The 24,716-nt window shown below is 32.9% G+C and overlaps 2 protein-coding genes across 3 annotated transcripts; one reads left to right on the top strand and one right to left on the bottom strand.

The window, feature by feature from the left end:
* The first annotated feature begins 618 nt into the window (after nucleotides 1–618).
* LOC139520469 (ubiquitin domain-containing protein 2-like) lies at nucleotides 619–9,784 on the top strand. 2 transcript variants are annotated; one of them, XM_071313115.1, is made up of 3 exons: nucleotides 619–997; nucleotides 3,104–3,340; nucleotides 4,004–9,784. In XM_071313115.1, the coding sequence occupies exons 1-3, from the start codon at nucleotides 952–954 to the stop codon at nucleotides 4,384–4,386; spliced, it is 666 nt and encodes a 221-aa protein (XP_071169216.1). In that variant the 5' UTR covers nucleotides 619–951; the 3' UTR covers nucleotides 4,387–9,784. The 2 variants fall into 2 exon arrangements, with proteins under 2 accessions (XP_071169216.1, XP_071169214.1); XM_071313113.1 differs by having other exon boundaries at nucleotides 648–1,018.
* Nucleotides 9,785–13,747: 3,963 nt separating this feature from the next.
* On the bottom strand, nucleotides 13,748–17,503 carry LOC139520468 (uncharacterized). Its single transcript, XM_071313112.1, has 4 exons — nucleotides 17,405–17,503; nucleotides 16,498–16,612; nucleotides 14,897–15,042; nucleotides 13,748–14,143 (listed from the first exon to the last, which is right to left on the bottom strand). Exons 1-4 carry the CDS (start codon nucleotides 17,457–17,459, stop codon nucleotides 13,923–13,925), a joined length of 537 nt encoding a protein of 178 aa, XP_071169213.1. The 5' UTR covers nucleotides 17,460–17,503; the 3' UTR covers nucleotides 13,748–13,922.
* Nucleotides 17,504–24,716: the final 7,213 nt, after the last annotated feature.

Genomic DNA, 24,716 nt, shown 5'->3' with positions numbered 1-24,716 from the left:
TATTTTCTTTGGTTACATCTTCTGACATCAGACTCGGATTTCTCTTGAACTGAATTTTAATGTGCGTATTGTTATGCGTTTACTTTACTACATTGGTTAGAGGTATAGGGGGAGGGTTGAGATCTCACAAACATGTTTAACCCCGCCGCATTTTTGCGCCTGTCCCAAGTCAGGAGCCTCTGGCCTTTGTTAGTCTTGTATTATTTTAATTTTAGTTTCTTGTGTACAATTTGAAAATTAGTATGGCGTTCATTATCACTGGACTAGTATATATTTGTTTAGGGGCCAGCTGAAGGACGCCTCCGGGTGCGGGAATTTCTCGCTACATTGAAGACCTGTTGGTGACCCTCTGCTGTTGTTTTTTATTTGGGCGGGTTGTTGTCTCTTTGACACATTCCCCATTTCCATTCTCAATTTTAAATATGATATATTGACTGTTTAGATATACTGTTCCTACATTTATGTCATAATGTGTAGTCGATTTGAAAAGTTCACTATAAACTGGAATGCGCTTGTTTTTAACACCAGGTTCAATCAAAATGTATAAGTTAAAAACTTTGAATTTAAATGCAATCAAATATGAATCGGAAGATGAACACGGGATCAAAACTTTAATTTAGGCTTATCTGTGTTTTCCGGAACACCCAGTCCATCCGCATTTCTGATTCTTTCTTTTATTTGTTTTTCTTTCTTTCTTTCGATCGAACAGAAATAGAAATACAGCTAATATAAGAGAAGAAACGACATATTTCAATCTATTTCAAAGTAGGGATTCAACAATAGCTCCCTTTAAAGTTGAGGATGAATTTCGAGTCAAGCGAACCTGGAATGAACCTTTAATTTTATCCAATCAAAACTCGTCTTGCCATTCACACGACAGAAAATCATCAACACAAACAGCATCCTCGTTATTTATTATACATTTCGGACCTGGTGCCCGCCCAGAGGGCTATGGGAGGGTGTCTAGGATCCCGGAGACACGGCGATAACTCATCAGGCGAGTCTTCTGATGCTGCAGGTAGTGGGAGTTGGGTGGGGGTTATTGAACAAAAACTAAAATCACCCCGGTCATTTCCTGTGATCAGCTGATTACTTTGTATATCCATTACTATGTAAACTAGGCAGTTGTTTTTATTAAGATTAAAATGAGTTTTAATATGAATGAACTTGTAATTTGAACGACCTTATTCTTATTTTCTTCTATATTAGCTTAATTTTTTCTTAAATTTGATATAAAAAAAGATGACAGTGTCAGTGTGTAAAAAATCTTGAAATACTTCCTGTCCATAATGCATAAATAGATGAACACTTGGCCACATTGTTTACAACCAGGGGCTGAATTCTGCTTTACGATTGTCACAAACTGCAATTTTTCATCTGGTGACCAAATAGGACTTCAATGATATTTCTGTTACGGTACCAACATTTACACATGTGACATTTTAAATTCTTGACTTAAAGTAGTAAAATTGGTCTTACCGTCTATTAGAGCATTTACAGGTTAATGAGGTGTATGTTAGCATCTGCTGGTAATCTTGTTTACAGGTAAAAAGATTGCTTTAGCATTAATGAGTGAAAATTTAATTGTAATTATCAATAATTATTCATAAAAGTTGATCATGATTGATAGGTTTTTCTACAATCAATCGGCAATCCCAAGGGAACCAATAATGCTCCTCTTTTTGCCAACTGGTTCCTTTATTCATATGAGGCTGACTTCTAGGGATGAATGAAGGAAGTAAGCATTATCCTTTAACTCAAAGTTCCACTATGTACATGTAGATGATGTCCTTCCAGTGCTCTCGCAAAATTCGAAAGTTCTGATTTGTACAACTGTTTTTTTGTCTTATTATCCAAGATTGGAATTAAGTTCTGCCATGCTTGCCGGTAGGCAAGAAAAAATCTGCTCAGGGCAAGTTAGTGAAGTAAAATTAAACCATCTCATAATTGTTCACTGGACAAGATGAAATATTGTGCTTGTGTATAACTTTGTCAGAAGTAGATTTCTCCGAGGTGTGTGTATTACTAATTCTATTCCTTATTTGTTTCATATGCGTATCTCTGGAAGATTGTACACATCATGGTTTTCCTTGAATAATTCTGTTGGTTTTGATTTGGGGATGTATGTATGTTTGGAGGCAGGCATCCAGGCGGGCAGCTGGCAAACAGTGTTTAGATATGTTGTTAACAGTGACTAAATGAAAGTTCAATTTTGACGATTTTAGGTTTTATGGTTGTGGAGTTAACATCACAGTAGACCTTTCAGTAGCGAAAAAGTGTGATTTTTTTAATAATTTAGATGTGTTGTTTCCTGTGAATAAATGAAGGTCAAGCTCCATTTTCTGACATGCTTCTGACAATTTAACTTATGTTTTTACCTTTGTTGATTTAAATATAGACCTTTAAGAAACAAAAAGTGATATTGTCTGTGTAATGACTTAAAAATGCTTTTAAGAAATATTTTCAAATTTAGATATGTTGTTTCCTTTGACAAAATAAAGTTCAAAATCATTTTTTACTATTTTAGCTTTTATTGTTGTTGAGTTGTAGACCTTTATGTAGGGAAAAATGAAATTTCGATGGATTTTAACCTTCCCAATTTTTAATATATGTAGATCCAGGGAGGGGCCTTTTTTGTGGGAAAAATTTGGTTAGTATGGGGAATCAGTGAAGCATGACGGAAGCTGGCCCTCTTAGGTCAGTCAGTGGGCCCCCTCTTATGAAGTTCTGGATCTGCCGCTGGTGAACCCTACCAAAATTCATTTATTTTTGTACTAGTTGATCTTATTTGAGGGTCCAGATTTACAAATATCATATTCATGGGAATTTCATGCAGGAAAATCTTGTTTGCTTTCACCCTGATAGCCTCTTGTTTCAGTTCTTTAGTTTTCTCACATCAAACATAAACCCTGTGAAGGCCTCTATACTACTACATGTAAGTAACTTTGTATATGAGTGCATGATTATAATATAAATGAAATGAGGTTGAGTTATTGACCTGCACTCTTATGAATGTCTACATGAATTCAAATGATTTTGGTGATGACAAAGTCAGATGTAAAAGTAGTTTTGGTATATTTAATTTATTTTTTCTTGTTTATAGTTTCAATTGGAAGAAATCAACCATTGAAACCTGAAAAACCCAAATGGAAAAGTGACATTCCACTGACAGAAACACAGCTTCGAAGTAAGAGAGAAGAGTTTTGGGACACAGCACCAGCATTTGAAGGCAGAAAAGAAATATGGGATGCTTTAAAAGCTGCTGCATATGCATTAGAGACAGGGGACCATGGTTTAGCTCAGGCAATAATAGATGGTGCTAACATATCCTTACCGCATGGTAATCTATCTTGTTTATGATATCAAGTTTAACCTATATTTAACTTTTTATGAATTCCTATATTAAACAAGTTAAGATGTAACTCAGATATGATTTTTTGGGTTGTTTTTTTTTTGGGGGGGGGGGGGGGGGGAAGGCCAAGAACAGTTATCTATTTTTATTACTTGGCGCTTTGTTGTCTATAAATCTTTTTTTCTGCTCTGAAACAACTGTGCCAAATATAACCAAACTTGGTCTCAGTCATCTTTGTCTATCCAAGTTGTAAAATATTTTATCAAATGATCACATACATGTACATGAAGTTTATGAGATATATAAAAGTTTTCACTCATAACTGATTAACCAAATAATCCGACAATATATTAACATATTGATATTACATGTATATATACAAATGGTAGGAGATGTGGGACAGAGGTTAATGAGATAGCACCACTCAAGAACAAAAACAGGCAACAAACATGTAGAGGGCAACACAGAGGGTTAAACAAATATGCTGCAAATAAAAGAATATTCTTACTAAGAAACTAAAGAAGTTGAACATACACAAAAATTGACTAAGTTCAATATCGGAGTAAACATCATTTTGTTTACCGTAAACATGTTTTCAAAACTAAAAAAAAAAATTGTTTTACATGTATAAAATATATTTTTCTATAACAGGAACATTGATGGACAGTTATGATGAGTTGGGGAACAGATACCAACTTCCTGTCTACACCTTAAGTGCTCCAACAAACTTACTAGAAGAGACAAGTGAAAGTGATGCTGGGCTGGACTCAGAGAATGCTTCACCAGGGCTGGAAATCCCTCTCAAATTCAGACTATCAAATCATACTAAAGATATCAAACTCTATGTGAGGACTTCTGATACTGTGATGAAACTTAAACTCCGATTGTCGGAGGAAGAAGGTGTCCCACCATCAAGACAAAGATGGTTTTATTCTGGACGGTTGTTGTCTGATAAAATACGCATTGAAGATGCAAAAATTCCAAAGAACAATGTAATTCAGGTGATTGTCTCACCTGAGCCGACAGAAAGTTAATGGAAAGGTTATTTAATTTTTATCTTTTCTTTAAATGTTGTTTCACGAAGTAATATATAAAAGTATGTGTGTTGTGAGAATTAATGAGTGGAAAGAGGTATTGTTATTATACATACATTGTACTCAGGTGGATTTAGCTTTCTCCACTTGTCCACAGTTTAGAGTGGGGACAGGGTTGCTGCTCCATATGCCCACACTATGATGTGGACATATTGATTTAATTGGTTAATCATTACTTAATGTTTTTAAATGAACATTCAAGCATTTTTATTCAATTATATTTTTGTAGGAAGAAATCAAAACTTGAATAAAGAATAGACATTAATAAGATGCACATTTAACAGTGGACAGGTGAAAAAAACAAAATATACCTTAGCTAAAGTGTACTTTTTAGGTCACAAACTATGTCTTCTCATGATCATACATGTAAAATGAATTGTGTGTTCACACACATTTTTTTTAGCACCTATTTTGTCTGATAAATCAATTGACAAAAAAATTCTTGAAAAATTTCACTTAATACACAATATTGATAAAACAGCAAGATTGTAATTTGTTTTAGAACTAAACTTTGAAATTTATAAAAAATAATGATAAAAATATCAACATTGGATGGTTGCATTTTCAAGACATCTTACAAAACAAAAAACATGTATGATTTTTCAATGTTTTATCAGATTTATACACATGCAAATGTTGATGCTGTTGATCAGGGTAATAAACATGTACATGTAAAATGGATCACTATATTCTTATATTAGTATTTTATACGGGTGATTTAGAAATTTCGACCATTAAGTTATAGATTTAAAACTCTTATGAAATCTTAACCAAAATATAAAATCATTATTGCATATTGCCTCATTTGTGAAGATTAAATTCTGAAGAATAAGCATTTATATTTGGGTTCTACTTTTTAAAGATTCTGAATTAACTGGTTGTACTTTCAAAGAGATGAGGTCATGGTACATGTTGAGAACCAAAAAAATGGTGGTAAAAATAATGATACAAAAATTCTTTGTTGATAGATCCTGATTCTGTTCCATCAAATCTTCCATGGAGACTTGGTATAAAACAGAACTATAACTGCATGTACTGACAGGTTCATTGCATTAATGTATTTTGAAATATCTTGTCACTACAATGGGGGAGGGGGGTGTTGGGCGTGGCAGCTGTGATGGCATTCCAATACAACTAGTGGATATCCACAATGTTCTATTTTCCATTAGGGCTGTTCTGTTAAAACATACATAGAGCCAGGGAAGGCACTTTAAAAACACAGTGACCACCCATAGAAGCAATTTTAGAGTCCTGCATACATTTAAAGCATATTAAACACAAATTATATATCACACCCACCCATAGTGGCAAATTTAAGTTGCCTTCCCTGGGTCCCATGTATGTTTTTATTGAACAGCCCTTAGCACCATATGCTGATAAAAATCCAACAACTACTATGCTTGGTCTGTACATAAAGTATGCAATCAAAAGTTTTATGCATCATTATAAATATTTTCCTTTTAAACAACTTTCCTGATATCGATTTATTTCTTAAATTACTATTCTGAGTATTCAACTTGTTTATGTTGCAATATACGCATGCAACTGTTTAAGCGTCTTTACTGTTTTACCGTCTTTTTTATAACCCTGTACTTACGAGGGGTATATAGTGATTTTAGTGTGTGTGTCTGTATGTATGTTTGTCTGTTCATTCATCCATGTTTTTCTTTCTATACTTTGTATCCACAACTCAAGTCATAAACAGATTTTCATTTTCTGATTACTTACTCATCATTGACTGACTGAGAAAGTCTTTTTTAAATATGCATGTACTAAACTTTCTTATTGACTGTGTCTCTGGAAGTATAAAAGCTACAATTTTTTTTTAAATAAACATGCAATTAAACAAGTTTCATGGAAATTGAAATATTCAACCATATATACATACAAAGACATACTATATCTTAACATTTATTTCTCTTGATTTGTCCGAATAGTTTTTGACAAACGTTTAGTGGAAAGTTTAATATTTTAATTTTAGTTTTAATATTTGACTTTTTAAAAACTAATTAAGGTAAAATACTTTCTTTTTGCTACTGTGCATGGTGCCAATTTTTTCATAGTGTATTTAATGGTTGACTTTGTGGAGTTTCTTTTTTGTAAATATTCTGTAACGTTTCAGACTTTTATCAAGTTTTTTCTTCTTCTTCAGATATTTAGTTTTTGGAGTTAATGTTGTAAATGATTGATTTTGAAGGATTTTTTTGTCAACAATTTTTTTAATGGTGATATCATGAATATTGAATATTGTTAATAAAATTTTATATTATGAAGGACAAAACTAATCAAAATGCTTTTTTTTAAGCATTATATTTCTCTTGTTTAAATCACAGTTTTGTAACAAAGTCAGAGATTGCTGATTACACAATATTAATGAAGCTGTAACTGTATACCAGAAGAAGAAGAAGAGTCTGCTTGTCAATTATTTCTAATGGACAATCAATATTCTATAGGGCCAGCCTCATTCTGGCTACACATGAGGGTCTGGATGGGGTTAACAGAATAGAGCATAATGGGAATGGGATAAAACTTCAGATACTGTGTATTCATTTATTTTCATGGCTACCAATTTTCATGGATTTGGGAAATCTTGCATTTTTGTGAACATTTGATTTCATGGTTTTGTCAAAGTCTGTATACAACCAAATACATGTAGCAAGTTTGTGATTTGTGGAATATATAGATTTGTGGGTCACCTTTACCAATGAAAAAGAGAAAAATTTGTTTCCGACGAATGATAATGAATCCACACCATGTGATCCACAGTAGAATAAAAATATGAAGAAAAGAGAAAAAAGGCAGAAAAAATAAAAGAAGAAAAGAAAAAGGGGGAAAAAATAACAAAAAAATAAAGGATCCCATCCAGACCACAAATATCTTTGATTTTAAACTTATTATTTTATTGCCAAAAATTCCACTAAAAAGCTATTCTGGATTGTGATTAAACTGTTTTATTATATTTTTTTCAGCAAATTCATATAGGCCTTTAATTGTTAAACCATTTTTACGGGAAAATTGTTACTTTATGGATTATCATATATTCAAACAATCAAATGATAGATTTTTGTAAAAGATTTAAAGTTATACATAATTTTGTCTTTAAGTTTTGAAGCCTGATTACAGGCCTTGTTGTTGTGAATGAAATTGTCTCAGATATAGTTACAATACCAAAATGGTTTTGTGTGATAGAAATGTATTTTGTAATCTCTCATAGTCTCATTTGAATTTCTCCACATTGTTTGAGTATCTGTGGAGGACATGTATAAAGTATGAAGAGTGGTCAAGACTAATTTTAATGGTCAGTCAGTTAGTCTGAATGTTGGTAACTCTTGAGTTACACCTTGAGGCCCCCAAGTTTGCAAGAAAGCTTATGTGACTTGGTATTCGACAGATTGTTCAAGAGAAAAGTTTGATATTTTAGCTTTAATAAGAGAAATAACATCTATAAAGTAGAAGCAAAATGGATCAGAGGTCCTATGATCCAGATGCTATTTTTTGTTTACAATAATTTATTTTCATGAGTTATCCAGTCATAAAATGAAGGTAAACACATCATTGTACACAATGTATATAATATTTTTTGGGGCATACAAATATTTTACCATAATGATTTTGAACAGTCCGTGCAGAAAGTTTATTGTTTAAATAACAACCAAGTTATTCAATTGAACTATTACAAATGTACTAGTAACATTTTTGATTGCATTTAAGAAGTCATAGAATAAATAACTTTGCATAGCACAGGTACAAAATGAATATTCTGTAAAAGAAAGTGCAGGAAACAGTTGTGAAAAAAAATTGAAAATGAATTTTATAATTGTTAAAAAAATAAGCACTTTTAGCAAGAAATGAAAATGAACATTCAACAGAGAAAAAAACTTCCCCCTTTCTGATACATTTATTGGTTGGTTGTCACCTTAATTGATTATTCATAGCCTTTAAATAGACATGAGCTTCAGAAATTGAATTAATAGCAAACACCACTTCATGTATTATTGTGACTGCCCTTCTCTAATTCAGAGATGAACACATTTCTGTTTTAAATGTGCAATATCCAGTGTTTGGAGTAACAGTTGCAATGTCATTTATTAAACAGACAAATTCAAAAACAAAATATCATTCATTGTACTTAATTTCATTTAGATTTTATGTTTTGGGACATAAGTTTTTATTTTCCATTTAACATATTTTTTATTGTTGTCAAGGAACATTTATATTGTATTTTTGAAGAAAAATGTGGTTTTACATATAAAATACAAATGTACAACAAACAACTGTGATTGAGTTTGATAATTTACATGTACTAAAATTTCTTTTTTTCTTAACATAATAATCAGACAAAATATGGTAAAACCTGTATAAACTTTTGTATGGTTATCACTTAAGACTATGCCATTGTCCTGAAGTGATTTGTGAGTGTAGTATTACAACAGGGAAGTAATTTAATGTGATATACTTTTTTCTGGAGTTGCTGAGAAAGTAGAAAGATGATTGAGATTATTTAGTTATGATATTTTCCTTGTAAAATGATTCATCTATAATATTTTTTCCACTATGACTTCTCTTAAAGATAATACCGGAAGGGGAGTTACCATTTGATTTTTTCATGGGTGGGTGGCTCGGATGAATAATGTTTAAAAAGACAGAATGACAATTTATGTAAAACAAAAAGTCAGTAAAAACTAATAAAAAAAAAGGTAGGACCAAATAGATTGATTTGTCATCCTTTTCTCCAACCCCCCCCCTCCCCCGCCCACCCGAACCCTAAAAATCAAATGGTAGCTCCCTATCTAATGTGTATGAAAATTCATTTGATATCTGATCAATAAACTAGATTGTACTTTGGACTCTTCTCTGAAGAGTTTCTATTGTCATTAATAGATGTACTTTTAAAAACAACCAATCATTGATAAGCATATTCTTCCTTGTCATAGAGAGGAATGTAACATCAGTTTTACAATTACATGCAATGAAACTTGCACTAACTTCCCAAACACTAAAAAATAAATGGCTGAAGATGATCAATTTGATCTATAAAGAGATTATAACTTTCAATATTTTTTTAATAATGAGTATATTAAAACTCTTTTTATAATTTTCCTATGTAAGACAAGTTTTACCAGTTATCTTTTAGAGAGATGATTTGTGTGAAATATTACTGCCTTTTAATAAAGAAAAATCATGTCATTTAATATTGTGAAATTAGTTTGATGGTAATGATTTTCATTTGTCACAGTCATGAATGGCAAAATTTTAAATCATTGAAACTTGTACTATTATTTTCATGTTGAGATTGAATACGGTTATGAGAAAGAGTCTGATTAAAAGTTGTTTATAATGTTTCAGTTTATTTTTTAGTTTGCCTTATATGACATGGGAGGACTATCAGCCCTATGTATTCTCTACTTATATACTGTAGCTTCCTTATTATTTTGGGGTATTGATTTTGGTGAAATTTGTGCTGTACTGTACCTGGAAATTAGTGATTATGAATTTCCTGTATCGTCTTTAGCGGTTTTAACCGCTAAAATATAGTATCCATGAATATACAATATTTCTTAAATGATGTAAACAAATGTGACAGTGTCGCAGGATTTTTTCTCAATGTAGGTATCAGGGGCGGATCCAGCCATTCAAAAAGGTTCCTAACCCAGGACAAAGGAGGGGTTCCAATTACATGTCCTCATTCAAATGCATTGATCGTCCAAAAAAAAGGGGGGTTCCAACCCCCGGAACCCCCCCTCTGGATCCGCGCCTGGGTATATATTGAAGGTTGAATAATAAACAAACATAATGAAGTTAAACAACAACACAGAAGATTGAGCAACTGAAACCCTACCTATGTCTGGGTTCATCAGGAATTATTAACATTTCCTGCCCTGCTAGGGACACAACTTATGTAACCCTATTAATATTGGATGCTCAACCAACACCCTCTACCCCCAAAAAACAATTTAAGCAAAGGCAACTTTAAACTCTTAGAATTATATATGAACTCATGAGCTTAGGAAAGGTAAACCCTTTTTGCTTATTATACGACCGCAAAATTTGAAAAATTTTTCGTCGTATATTGCTATCACGTTGGCGTCGTCGTCGTCCGAATACTTTTAGTTTTCGCACTCTAACTTTAGTAAAAGTGAATGGAAATCTATGAAATTTTAACACAAGGTTTATGACCACAAAAGGAAGGTTGGTATTGATTTTGGGAGTTTTGGTCCCAACATTTTAGGAATTAGGGGCCAAAAAGGGCCCAAATAAGCATTTTCTTGGTTTTCGCACTATAACTTTAGTTTAAGTTAATAGAAATCTATGAAATTTTGACACAAGGTTTATGACCACAAAAGAACGGTTGGGATTGATTTTGGGAGTTTTGGTTTCAACAGTTTAGGAATTAGGGGCCAAAAAAGGGCCCAAATAAGCATTATTCTTGGTTTTCGCACAATAACTTTAGTTTAAGTAAATAGAAATCAATGAAATTTAAACACAATGTTAATGACTACAAAAGGAAGGTTGGTATTGATTTTGGGAGTTAAGGTCCCAACAGTTTAGGAATTAGGGGCCAAAAAGGGACCCAAATAAGCATTTTTCTTGGTTTTCGCACCATAACATTAGTATAAGTAAATAGAAATCTATGAAATTTAAACACAAGGTTTATGACCATTAAAGGAAGGTTGGTATTGATTTTGGGAGTTTTGGTCCCAACAGAATAAGGGGCCCAAAGGGTTTAAAATTAAACTTTGTTTGATTTCATCAAAATTGAATAATTGGGGTTCTTTGATATGCCGAATCTAACTGTCATGACTGTGTATGTAGATTCTTAACTTTTGGTCCCGTTTTCAAATTGGTCTACACTAAGGTCCAAAGGGTCCAAAATTAAACTTAGTTTGATTTTGACAAAAAATGAATCAGTTAGGTTCTTTGATATGCTGAATCTAAAAATGTACTTAGATTCTTGATTATTGGCCCAGTTTTCAAGTTGGTCCAAATCGGGGTCCAAAATTAAACTTTGTTTGATTTCATCAAAAATTGAATAAATGGGGTTCTTTGATATACCAAATCTAACTGTGTATGTAGATTCTTCATTTTTGGTCCTGTTTTCAAATTGGTCTACACTAAAGTCCAAAGGGTCCAAAATTAAACTTAGTCTGATTTTAACAAAAATTGAAATCTTGGGGTTCTTTGATATGCCGAATCCAAAAATGTACTTAGATTTTTATTATGGGCCCAGTTTTCAAGTTGGTCCAAACAGGATCTAAAATTATTATATTAAGTATTGTGCAATAGCAAGTCTTTTCAATTGCACAGTATTGCGCAATGGCAAGAAATATCTAATTGCACAATATTGTGAAATAGCAAATTTTTTTTTAATTAGAGTTATCTTTCTTTGTCCAGAATAGTAAGCAAGAAATATCCAATTGCAAAATATTGTGCAATAGCAAGATTTTTTTTTAATTGGAGTTATCTTTCTTTGTCCAGAATCAACTTAAATCTTTGTTATATACAATATACAATTATGGCCTGTTGAAGAGGTGAATATCCAAAATTGTCAACACGAGAAGGTTATTTCATTGAGGGCGCAGCCCGAAGTGAAATAACTTTTGAGGGTTGACAATTTTGGATATTCATCGATTCTAAGGGGCCACAATTGTTTTATTATACCGAACTAACAGTGGAAGTGCATTTCGAACACAAACTGACGTTTGAAAATACATTTGTGTTCGATTTTCTCGAATATACAACAAAAGTAGAATCTTTTTGTAAAATATTGATGGCCCTGAAAAGGACCGTTTATAAGAGACATCATCGGCTGCTGCCACTCTCAGCTCTATCTATGTCCAATGCCGTATTTCCTCGTCTCTTGATGGGCTCCCAGTGTAACGTGAACTCTGCCATTTTGTTTATTTACGTTTGTGACGTCATTTTTATGGGAGGTAACTCAAGTACAAATAAACAAACTCAAAAGGTTATTCACCGGTGAATAATAGGGTTATTCACCGCTGGTGTAAATTCTTTAGGGTTATTCGTCCTTCCTTCAATTGAATGAAAATTAACTGAATTATTCCATGTCACGTGATTACGTTTCACCCAATAGAATTGTTTGAAATATACGTAAGGTATAATAATATACAATGTATATTCACTTTTTACTACCAACTGATAAATTAAAATAATCTTTACCATTCAGTGATAACAAGCAGTTTTTTTACATCTTAATATTTTATGATGTATTTAAATGAGTAGTTATTGTTGCAAACTCCATTAGAAATTTTAATTGAGATTAGTTTTGGAATAAGGGAAAGGGGGATGTGATTAAAAAAATTGGGTTCAATTTTTCTCATTTGAAATTTCATAAATAAAAAAGAAAATTTCTTCAAACATTTTTTTGAGAGGATTAATATTCAACAGCATAGTGAATTGCTCTAAGAGAAAACAAAAATTTTAAGTTCATTAGAACACATTCATTCTGTGTCAGAAACCTATGCTGTGTCAACTATTTAATCACAATCCAAATTTAGAGCTGAATCCAGCTTGAATGTTGTGTCCATACTTGCCCCAACCGTTCAGGGTTCAACCTCTGCGGTCGTATAAAGCTACGCCCTGCAGAGCATCTGGTTTTTAATTTATTTTTTATCCATTAAAACAAAAAACAGAAACATTCATCTTCCTTTCAGTCCTCATGAGTGTTGATGTGGCTGTTCACTGTTTTAAGAACAAAACCCATTCCACATAGTCAAGCTATTTTCAGCAAGACAGCCTTTTTAAAATGCTCTGACATGACCAAATGTCAAATATAAACCAGGAAAACTAACATACTAGTTTATGTACAAAACAAAAAACGAAATGCAAATATAAACACAGCAAACGAAAACCACATGTCTTGGGAGGAACAGACACGTACATAATGTGGTGTCTGTTGGGAGCACAACCACAGGCTCGTCTCTGTAAAAGATCTACTTCAATATTTTTATCACAGACAAGTGCCTGTGAGCACAACATAAAAAAAACCCTTTTGAAACGTGCCTCACTAATCATAACAGTACAAAACACAAACCATTAAAGACCAAAAGTATCGCAATACTAAGTTATTGCAAACTAGTTCCAAATATTAACAAACATGATGTATCTAATGCAAATGCCAACACTTAAATCATTATTACCATTTCATAAAGGAACCACACATGTAAACCAAAAAGTAAAGTAGTTTAAGACAGTTTGCTATGTAAGAGTTCACTAACAAAGCCGAGGTGTCCATCCTTCCGTTTGCCTTTATTGACGTTTTTATTTACCAAGTAACTAAAATCACACGTTTCGTATAGATCATCGTTATCAATCGGGACATTATAAAAATGTAAATAAGAACAATTGTTAATAGTGGTAAAAATAGTTTTATGTACATAAAATTGTTCGGAAAACTATACAAGTGAATTGTTTAGTCATTACACATGGAGCAAGGCAAATGACATTTTCCATATTCTCTATTTATAAGGTGGTGGATCCATGTGTGATGTGGTCATCATCCCTCCTGTTGCCTGTCCTCCTGTTGTCATGGGCATTCCATGTGGTTGTCCATATGTTGATGGAGGTGGGTATGCCGGGTTCCCACCCATCTGACCACCAGCTGCAGGACCGAAAGGAGAGTAGTCAGGTGGCGGATGTGAATATGGCATCCCGTGATTTTGCATTCCACCGGTGTGCACTAAGTTAAAAGAAATATAAATAATTGAAATACCGTATTTATAAATTAAAAATCTGGAAATTATCAAACATACAGATGTTATATATTTTTTTATCTCTCTGAGTAATGAAAAAAATGTCTATAAAATCTAATATTTTACTAATTTCATACAAAATATTAAAACAATACACAACAGAGTTGTATTGAATCAAATCGATTTTTACTTTATCAATGTCGACTATAACAACATATACCATGTCGAAAAATACCACTGATACATTAAAGCTGAATTATATCCGTAATTGGTTGGTCGATCATTAATGTTAATTTTAACGAGTATATATACATAAGGGTAGTTTTTAAACTTTTTGTAATCGGTAGTATTCTATGAGGAAGCTGACCTTCCTGTATCATGCTAGAAAAAAGTAAAATCACAAAAATACTGAACTCCGAGGAAAATTCATAATGGAAAGTCCCTACTATAATTAATTGTCAAAATCAAAAGATCAAACGAATGGATATCAACTGTCATATTCCTGACTTTTCTTATGTAGAAAATGGTGGGTAGAACCTGGATTTATAGCTTCCCAAACCTCTCACTTGCATGACAGTCGCATCAAATTCAAATAGAAGTGCTTAATCACTGAATAACCAACATAAGGAGATTGGTATCCAGCGTTAAGATGGTATTTAAAAAGTAGCTCATCATTGTCAAAATGATTTTGGAACTCATTAGGAAACAAAGAATACAAACAATAAGACGATAGAACATACCAATAGTTACTATTCCTTGTCGTTGTTGTCTCTGTTTTATTCTTTTTTGTTGATGCTTATGTGTGATGACACAGCAAATTATGATTCCAATAACTATAGCAACGACAACCACTCCTCCAACAATTGACCCGGCTATAGTTCCAATACTGAAAAAAATAATTAACAGAAGGTCACCCGACAATACTGACCATGTGCATTTAATACGCTATATATTGTAAGATGTTTGGTTTACAAAAATCCTTGGTCTCGAGCATAATATAGACATTAGAAGGGTTGTTTTCGTTTCATGTAATTCAAACCCAGTCGGCAGATCTTTACGATACCGAAAATTTAATATTCACTATTTACTATATATTGTTTTATGATACCACATTCATCGGTTCAGTAATATTATATCCAACACAGTTTTCAGACAGTTCAGCCATGTAATATACAGGGCAGCCAAAATATGTGGCCAGACTTTAATGCTATCCGACGAATTTGGTTAGTAAAACACCATGGAGTTTCCGGAACAAGATCGAATTCCATCGTTGGTCAACTAATTTGTGTTGTAATGAAATATATGTGGCCCGCAGACTTTAGTAATATTTGAGGAAATAAGCTTAATTTAATTCAAGAGCAGCACATTATTTTCAAATATCAAGTTAAAGCTGTTGTGAAACTATTAAACAGCTTTGTGATTTTTGTCAATAACATACATTATCAAAGATTTTTAATTTAAGATTTCATTCTTGCCTATAATACATTTAGTCTTCCCATTAATGACAAGTTTATTTTTGTAAACACTGTTTTTGCTTTCTGTATAACCATTCGTTTTTAATGCAGCATACGAAACAGAGCTTTATACTGTACATCTATATACATCCAACTGTAGAAGCTCTCGTGGCCTGATCCAGATATCAGTGCATCGATATGTTAACAAAAATCATATCTTATACTGTTCATGAGTTTCATTTCCAAAATATATATAACATTGGTCTATTTCCCAAATTATCAAATGTCCAAAAACGTTGCATCTCTGTGGGAGAACAATCTATAACGATGTTATTCATCAAAAAGTTGTATCAAGTTAATGACCAAGATCTAGTGACAATAAATATCTGACTTCGTTCATTGCATTGTCACGATTGTGCTTTCTTTTAAGGGTTTAAAATGGGTTTACTATAATGCTAATCATGTTTGTATGATGAATGGCTAAGAATTGCTAGAAAATTATATTTAAAAAGAATGCAAAACATCACTAGTATCAAGCTTGAAGTGTATACCAAAATGTGAGAATGGAAATGGGGGATGTGTCAAAGCGACAACAACCCGACCATAGAGCTGACAACAGCCGAAGGCCATCAATGGCGCTTCAATGTAGCGAGAAACTCCCGCACCCGGAGGCGTCCTTCAGCTGGCCTCTAAACAAATATGTATACTAGTTCAGTCAATCTAATTAAAAACCGATCTCTCATCGCTCCTGTTTCTGATATGTCACGCGACATATCAGAAACAGGAGCGATGAGAGATCGGTTTTTAATTAGATTGTAGTTCAGTGATAATGGACGTCATACTAAACTCCGAGTTATAAAGAAACTCAAGAAACTAAAAAGACTTACTTGCTGCAACATTCTCGACTGTAGTAATAGCCACAGCATCCAGTACCACAATAGTAAAACGTTGTGCTACTGGATGCATAGCTGTAGTAATAACAGAAATCTCCACACGAACAACCTACAATACAACATTCAAAACACAGTGATATAGCAAGGACTTCCTATACTAAGTTAGTATAGAAAGTCCCTGGATATAATATCATAAACTATTTACCACTGGAAGTAAGGTAAGCAACAAATTGTCAATGAATGAATCATAATAAAAATCACAATAATTTTTAGTTTAATGTAACTGTTTGTGGTTGGGTTTTTTCGGTGTGTATTTAAGTATACCTGACTTCTTTAGGAGTAACAATACCGATTAACGATTTTACAGGAGAGGTTCGATTTATACGATACTAGTTTTTAAAAATATGTAGATGCCAACACAGGCACTTGTCTCTGAATTTTTTTTACCTATCAGTGTACCTTTACATTGACGGTGGATGCCAATTCACAAGATTTTTAAAGACGTGATTTTAGGAAACCATTAGTATCCGTATATATTGACTACAACAATGAGCAAAACCCATGCATTATATTCAGCTATATATAAAAGACCCCGAAATGACAAAATGAGAAACGATTCGAACGAAGACATCAAGTTTGATTTATAACAAAACTCAAATGTGAAGCCAACGATAATTTAATTCTACTGCATATATATAACAGGCACATATATTTGCGAGAGGTACATACAGAATGTGGGCGGGTTAAGCATTCACATTGCTTGTTTGTTTTTGTTTTGTAAATTATCTCGATTTAAATAAGTTAACGGATGATGGTTCCAATGAAGTATTAATTTCTAAACTTTAATAACGTTAAAGTTGGGAGATAAATGATCAAAAATTAAGTTACAAACTGTACTCACCAGTAATGAAATAAAGTAAGACTAAAAGAGATATTCGGAATCGTTCTAGCGCCATTTTGCAAGTGTTATGCAGAGACTACAACTTCAATGGGAGAAGTCTTTTAGATTTAAGCCTCTATAATCAATTAAACCAAAAAAGAATTAGGTCTTTAAATTTAGAAGTTTATATTTCAAAATATTAGCTTCTTAAGCTGTTGATCTCCAAACATTATTTTAATCGGTTTTCGTGTCAGAACTTTATTAGGGCGAAAATATCATTATGAAAATTTATTGTACTCCATAGCCAGCCGACCGAAATAACGGCTGGTTCGCAACTATATATATGTGCCTGCTATCGACCGTCTCCTCGCATTCGTAATAGGTGGAATACAACGAATAAATATAACAACGAGTAGATCAAGCGGTTATTAATATAAAGAGATTTCACTGAGATGTACACACAGGGACATGTTAAGTTTTTATCTCCAGTCTATTAATTTATAGTCTTCCAGTGAAAGTTGCCTATATTTTTATCATGAACCTGGCAGGTACACAGACAGGCAAAGCCGCAAACCTCAGTCTGCTCGGGCACAGGACGTTTGCGCTTTTTTACCTGTAAAACGATAGGACATTTGCGCTTCAAATAATATGGACATTTGCGCTTTTAATTTTGATTCACCTGTAATAAATTCACCAGACATTTGCGCTTTTTACCTATAGTCGACTACCTGTAATCTTAATGAGAAGTAAATCATTACGTAAATAAATTTAACTTATATTTGTCATTAGTTAGTTCACATTTACACAGTGAACATGGATTTTAAAGTTATAGTTACTAGTAAAGAAAAAAAATGAATATGTCTTGATGGATTTTTATATCGTTTCGACCAAACCCTAAAAATTGGAGACCTTTCAAGGAGATGTACCGTTGAAAAGGAGAAACTCGATCATTTATTTGAAATGTGGGCTAAGTACCAATCAGGACAGTTAACAAGAGCAAAATTTGTTCACTCATTGGGCTTCAAATATCAAGCTAAAACTGACCTGTAATTGTGATGACAGTACTTGATTTTATTTCTGTACATACACTTTAAACATATATCAACAATGTGCTATGACATATGAAGGTGCTATGAATTTTAAACTTTTAACCATAAAGAATGACTTTAACTCTGCCAGGTCAAACCTACCGGTCCCAAGCCCGGATAAAAGAGGAGGCTGGGAAGTTATAGATATATATATAAAAAAAAAGCGCAAATGTCCTATGTAAAAAGCGCAAATGTCCATTTTTAAAAAGCGCAAATGTCCTATGTTTTGAAGCGCAAGTGTCCACAAAAAAAAGCGCAAATGTCCTATGAAAAAGCGCAAACGTCCCGTGCCGTGATCCTGCTCGGAGTATGATCGAGAAGCCAGCATAGTCCTTTTGATTTGACCAAGTAAAACTATTCAGGTATTTTGATTTACAACTGGTCAAGATAGTTCAAAGATATGAAAACGCAATTCCCAATATCATTCATCTGGAATGAAAAATCTTTGGAGAGACCCTAATCATCATTCCTATCAAGTTTTTAGAGATGCCTTTCCCAATAGGAACAAAGAATTACCTCTGACAACCACATGTTCACAAAATTGTATCAAATAAAACAAGAGTGCACACACTGAAATATCTCGCCTTCTTTACAAACCATTGATATTATGTTGATATTCATAAATATAAAGCTTTTCTACAACTATCCGATAAACTTAACATGTTCCAAGAAAATGATGTCAAGGTCATATAAACCGTAGGAAAAGTACATGCACACCTTACTATCATTCAATACACTAAATATAGTTTACCTATTGCTTATAGTTTCTAAGAAACAGACGTAACCAAAAATAAATTGCTTCGCCGAGCGCAGCTGGGTACGACCGCAGAGGTACAACCCTGAACAGTCGGGGCAAAATTAACACAATATTTGCACTTGATATAGGTCTTAATTTGGATTTTAGTTGAATATTTGACACATAATAGGTTTCTGATACAGAATAACTGTATTCAAAGAACTTAATATTGGTTATATGATTTGAATTTATATTCAATTGTTTGCTATTGTGCAATACACCATGCTGCTGCGAATTGAACCCCCTACCCCCCCCCCCCCTTTTTTTACCCTCCCCTTTATTTTTTGATTTTTTTTCAATACCCTAAGCTGTTGAGAATTGACCCCACCACAAAACATTTTCTACTTCCCATCCAACCCTTTTTTTTTTTTGGCAAAAAAAAAATATTTGTAGAAATTTTCTTTTTAATTTTTGAAATCTTCTGAAAAAAATGTTCCCCGACAATTTCTTTTATACCCCCTCCCCTTTTTTCCAAGAAAAAAATTCTTTCCCTCAAGATATTATCAAAATCTCAATTCAAATGGAGTTTGCAACCAAAGTTACCCATTAAAAAATTTAAAAGCAGTGTAAGGGAGGTAATCCAAATTTTTACTTAAAAGTAATTGTTTATTAACCAGGACACCCTTGTTTTTTCCCCTTATTTCTAAACGTTTTGAGCCATGACCCCCTTAAGCCAATCATAACTATCCCTTTCTGGTATGGAACCTTATGGTATAATTTTAGAGAGATCCATACACCGTTCCATAAACTGGAAACTAGAACCAGATGCTCTGCAGTGCGCAGCTTTATACGACCGCAGAGTTCGAAACCCTGAACAGTTGGGGCAAGTATGGACACAACATTCAAGCTTGATACAGTTCTGAATTTGGATTGTGATTAAATAGTTGACACAACATAGGTTTCTGACACAGAATGAATGTGGTCTAAGAACTTAAACTTAAGGAGGCTCGAGGGTATACAAATTTCAGAAAAAAATCAAACATTTGTTTTTCATTACAAATTTTATTTATTTCCTTTTGTAATTGTTACTTTATCATATGGTACAAAAATCATTCAAAACAATCAATTCGTGTTGGCCCCAGATGACTTTTAAAATGTAAATATCATTGAAAAAGTTCCAAATTATCTCCCTTTGGTGGAAAAATGCCATTTTTTGGCTTTAAAATTGAAAAAAAAATTTCAACTCATCAGTGACCTATATTTTTTAATATAGTTTCCTTATAAGCTGCACTTAAACTAAATTATTGTAAAATCTGAGCGATTTCTGTAATAAATTTCTTTTTTTATTTCGATATTACCTTTATTTCTTCTATTACTTTAACAGAAAAAAAACAACTTTACAAAAATGTATGCTTCTTTCGAAGGCAGATTGTGAGCGCAAATGAACGGGGACCCCACTTTTTTATTTTATTTTTCTATTAACTACAAGATAAAGTTCATTTATAGAAAAATATAGAGAAATCCTATATAAATGATTTTGGACCCTTTAGACCTCAATGTTGACCAATTTGATAACCTGGCCCAAATATCAAAAATCTAAATACATGGTTAGATTCAGCATATATCAAAGAACCCCATATATTCAATTTTTGTTGAAATCAAACAAAGTTTAATTTTGGACCCTGATTTGGACCAACTTGAAAACAGGACTATAATCAAAAATCTAAATACATGTATAGATTCAGCATATCAAAGAACCCCAAGTATTAAATTTTTGTTGAAATCAAACAAAGTTTAATTTTGGACCAGGATTTGGACCAACTTGAAAACTGGCCCCATTAGCAAAAATCTTAATACATGTTTAGATTTAGCATACCAAAGAAACCCAAGGATTCAATATTTGTTGAAATCAAACAAAGTTTAATTTTGGACCTTGATTTGGACAAACTTGAAAACTGGGCCCATAATAAACAAGAGTGCACACACTGAAATGTCTCGCCTTCTTTACTAATCATTGATATTATGTTGATAGTATATACTTAGTATAAAGCTTTATTACAACTGTCACATAAACGTTACATTAACCAAGATAACTAAACAAAGACCAATGAACCATGAAAATGAGGCCAAGGTCAGATGAACCATGCCAGGCTGACATGTACAGCTAACAATGCTTCCATAAAACAAATATAGTTGACCTAATACTTATAGTTTAAGAAAAATAGACCAAAACACAAAAACTTAACACTTAACCGTGAAAATGAGGTCAAGGTCAAATAAAACCTGCGCGACTAATATATAAATCATAAAATATTTCCATACACTAAATATAGTTGACCTATGGCGTATAGTATCAGATAAAAAGACCAAAACTGAAAAACTTAACTTTGACCACTGAACCATGAAAATGAGGTCAAGGTCAGATGACATCTGTCCGCTAGACATGTTCACCTTACAATCATTCCATACAACAAATATAGTAGACCTATTGCATAAAGTATGAGAAAAACAGACCAAAACACAAAAACTTAACTATAACCACTGAACCATGAAAATGAGGTCAAGGTCAGATGACACCTGCCAGTTGAACATGTACACCTTACAGTCCTTCCATACACCGAATATACTAGCCCTATTGCTTATAGTATCTGAGATATGGACTTGACCACCAAAACTTAACCTTGTTCACTGAGCCATGAAATGAGGTCGAGGTCAAGTGAAAACTGTCTGACGGGCATGAGGACCTTGCAAGGTACGCACATACCAAATATAGATATCCTATTACTTATAATGAAATAAACCTTGTATTTAAATTTCATAAGATTTCTTTTTACTAATATTCAACATTACAAAAAATCTGAACTTTTTTTTCAAGTGGTCACTGAACCATGAAAATGAGGTTAAGGACATTGGACATGTGACTGACAGAAACTTCGTAACATGAGGCATCTATATACAAAGTATGAAGCATCCAGGTCTTCCACCTTCTAAAATATAAAGCTTTTAAGAAGTGAGCTAAGTTAACACCGCCGCTGCCGCCGCCGGATCACTATCCCTATGTCGAGCTTTCTGCAACAAAAGTTGCAGGCTCGACAAAAATCTAAGTACATGTTTAGATTCAGCATATCAAAGAACCCAAAGAATTCAATTTTGGTTGAAATCAAACTAAGTTTTATTTTGGACCCCGATTTGGACCAACTTGAAAACTGGGACCATAATCAAAAATCTAAGTACATGTTTAGATTCAGCATATCAAAGAACCCCAAGAATTCAATTTTTGTTAAAATCAAACTAAGTTTAATTTTGGACCCTTTGGACCTTAATGTAGACCGGGAACGGGACCAAAAATGGGACCAAAAATTAAGAATCTACATACACAGTTAGATTCGGCATATCATTTCATTTTATGGTCATAAACCTTGTATTTAAATTTCATAAGATTTCTTTTTACTAATATTAAATTTAATGTTTGAAAACCAAGAACCAGATGCTCCGCAGGGCGCAGCTTTATACGACCGCATAGGTTGAACCCTGAACGGTTGGGGCAAGTATGGACACAACATTCAAGTTGGATTCAGCTCTAAATTTGGATTGTGATTTTAAAAATAGTTGACACAGCATAGGTTTTGGACACAGAATGAATATGGTCTAATGAACTTAAAATATTTTTTTTGTCTTTGAGCAATCACTATGCTGTTGAATATTAATCCTCTCAAAAAAATGTTTGAAGAAATTTTCTTTTTATTTATGAAATCTGAAATGAGAAAAATTAACCCCCCCCCCCCCCCCACCCCACCATTTTTTTTCACATCCCCCTTTCCTTTTTTTCAAAACTGATCTCAATTCAAATTTCTAATGGAGTTTGCAACAATAACTACTCATTTAAATACATCATAAAATATTAAAATGTAACAAAAAGTGCTTGTTATCACTGAATGGTAAAGAGTGTTTTAATTTATCAGTTGGTAGTAAAAGTGAATATACATTGTGCATTGTATAAAACAATGATTTAAGTTGATTCAACTACTATTCTGGACAAAGAAAGATAACTCCAATCAATTGAAAATTTCTTGCTATTGCACAATATTGTGCAATTAGATATTTCTTGCTATTGCGCAATACTGTGCAATTGAAAATATTTGCTATTGCACAATACTGTGCAATTGAAGATTTCTTGCTATTGCACAATACTGTGCAATTGAACTTTTTTTGCTATTGCACAATACTGTGCAATTGAAGATTTCTTGCTATTGCTGAATACTGTGCAATTGAAAATTTCTTGCTATTGCACAATACTTAATATAATAATTTTGGATCCTGATTTGAACCAACTTGAAAACTGGGCCCATAATCAAAAATCTAAGTACATGATTAAATTCAGCATATCAAAAAAGCCAAACAATTCAATTTTTATTAAAATCAAACTTAGTTTAATTTTGGACCCTTTGGTATTTAATGTAGACCAATTTGAAACGGGACTAGAAATTAAGAATCTACATACAGTTAGATTTGGCATATCAAAGAACCCCAATTATTTAATTTTTTTGGCCCCTAATTCCTAAACTGTTGGGACCAAAACTCCCAAATCAATCCCAACCTTCCTTTTGTGGTCATAAACCTTGTGTTTAAACTCCATAGATTTCTATTTACTTAAATTTCATAGATTTCTGTTTACTTAAATTTCATAGATTTCTATTTATTTAAATTTCATAGATTTCTATTTACTTAAACTAAAGTTATAGTGCGTAAACCAATGTGTCTTCGGACGACAAGGCCAACGTCATACCAATATACGACCTCAAATTTTTTTGCGGTCGTTTAATAATGCTTATTTGGGCCCCATTTTGGTCCCCTTTTCCTAAACTGTTAGTACCTCAACCCTCAAAATCAATCCTAACCTTCTTTTTGTGGTTATAAACCTTGTGTGTAAATTTCATAGATTTCTATTCACTTATATACTAAATTTATTTTCCGGAAACCAAGTGTCTTCGGACAACGACAACATGATAGCCATATACGACCGCAAAAATTTTACGGTCATATAAAAACTAAACATTGACCAATGAACATGTAAATTAGGTCAATGTCAGATGACTAAGCCATGGAAGACATGTACAGCTTATAATGCTGCCATACAACACATATAGTTGACCTATTGCTTATAGTATAAGAAAATAAGACCAAAACTCAACAAGAGTGCACACTCTTGAAATGTCTCACCTTCTTCACTGATCATTTATATTATGTTGATAGTACTAAATATAAAGCTTTACTAAAACTATCACATAAACTTAATATGATCCAAACAAATGAGGTCAAGGTCATATAAACAAATCAAGAAATTCATGTGCACCTTACAATTATACAATACACTAAATATAGTTGACCTCTGGCTTATAGTTTCTAAGAAACAGACTTAACCAAGAAAACTAAACATTGACCAATGAATCATGAAAATGAGGTCAAGTTAAGATGAACTATGCCAGGCAGACATATACAGCATTCAATC

The sequence above is a fragment of the Mytilus edulis genome, chromosome 4, assembly GCF_963676685.1.
Source record: "Mytilus edulis chromosome 4, xbMytEdul2.2, whole genome shotgun sequence".
Classification (NCBI taxonomy): Eukaryota; Metazoa; Mollusca; class Bivalvia; order Mytilida; family Mytilidae; genus Mytilus; species Mytilus edulis.
This window is presented reverse-complemented; position numbering and strand designations above follow the sequence as displayed.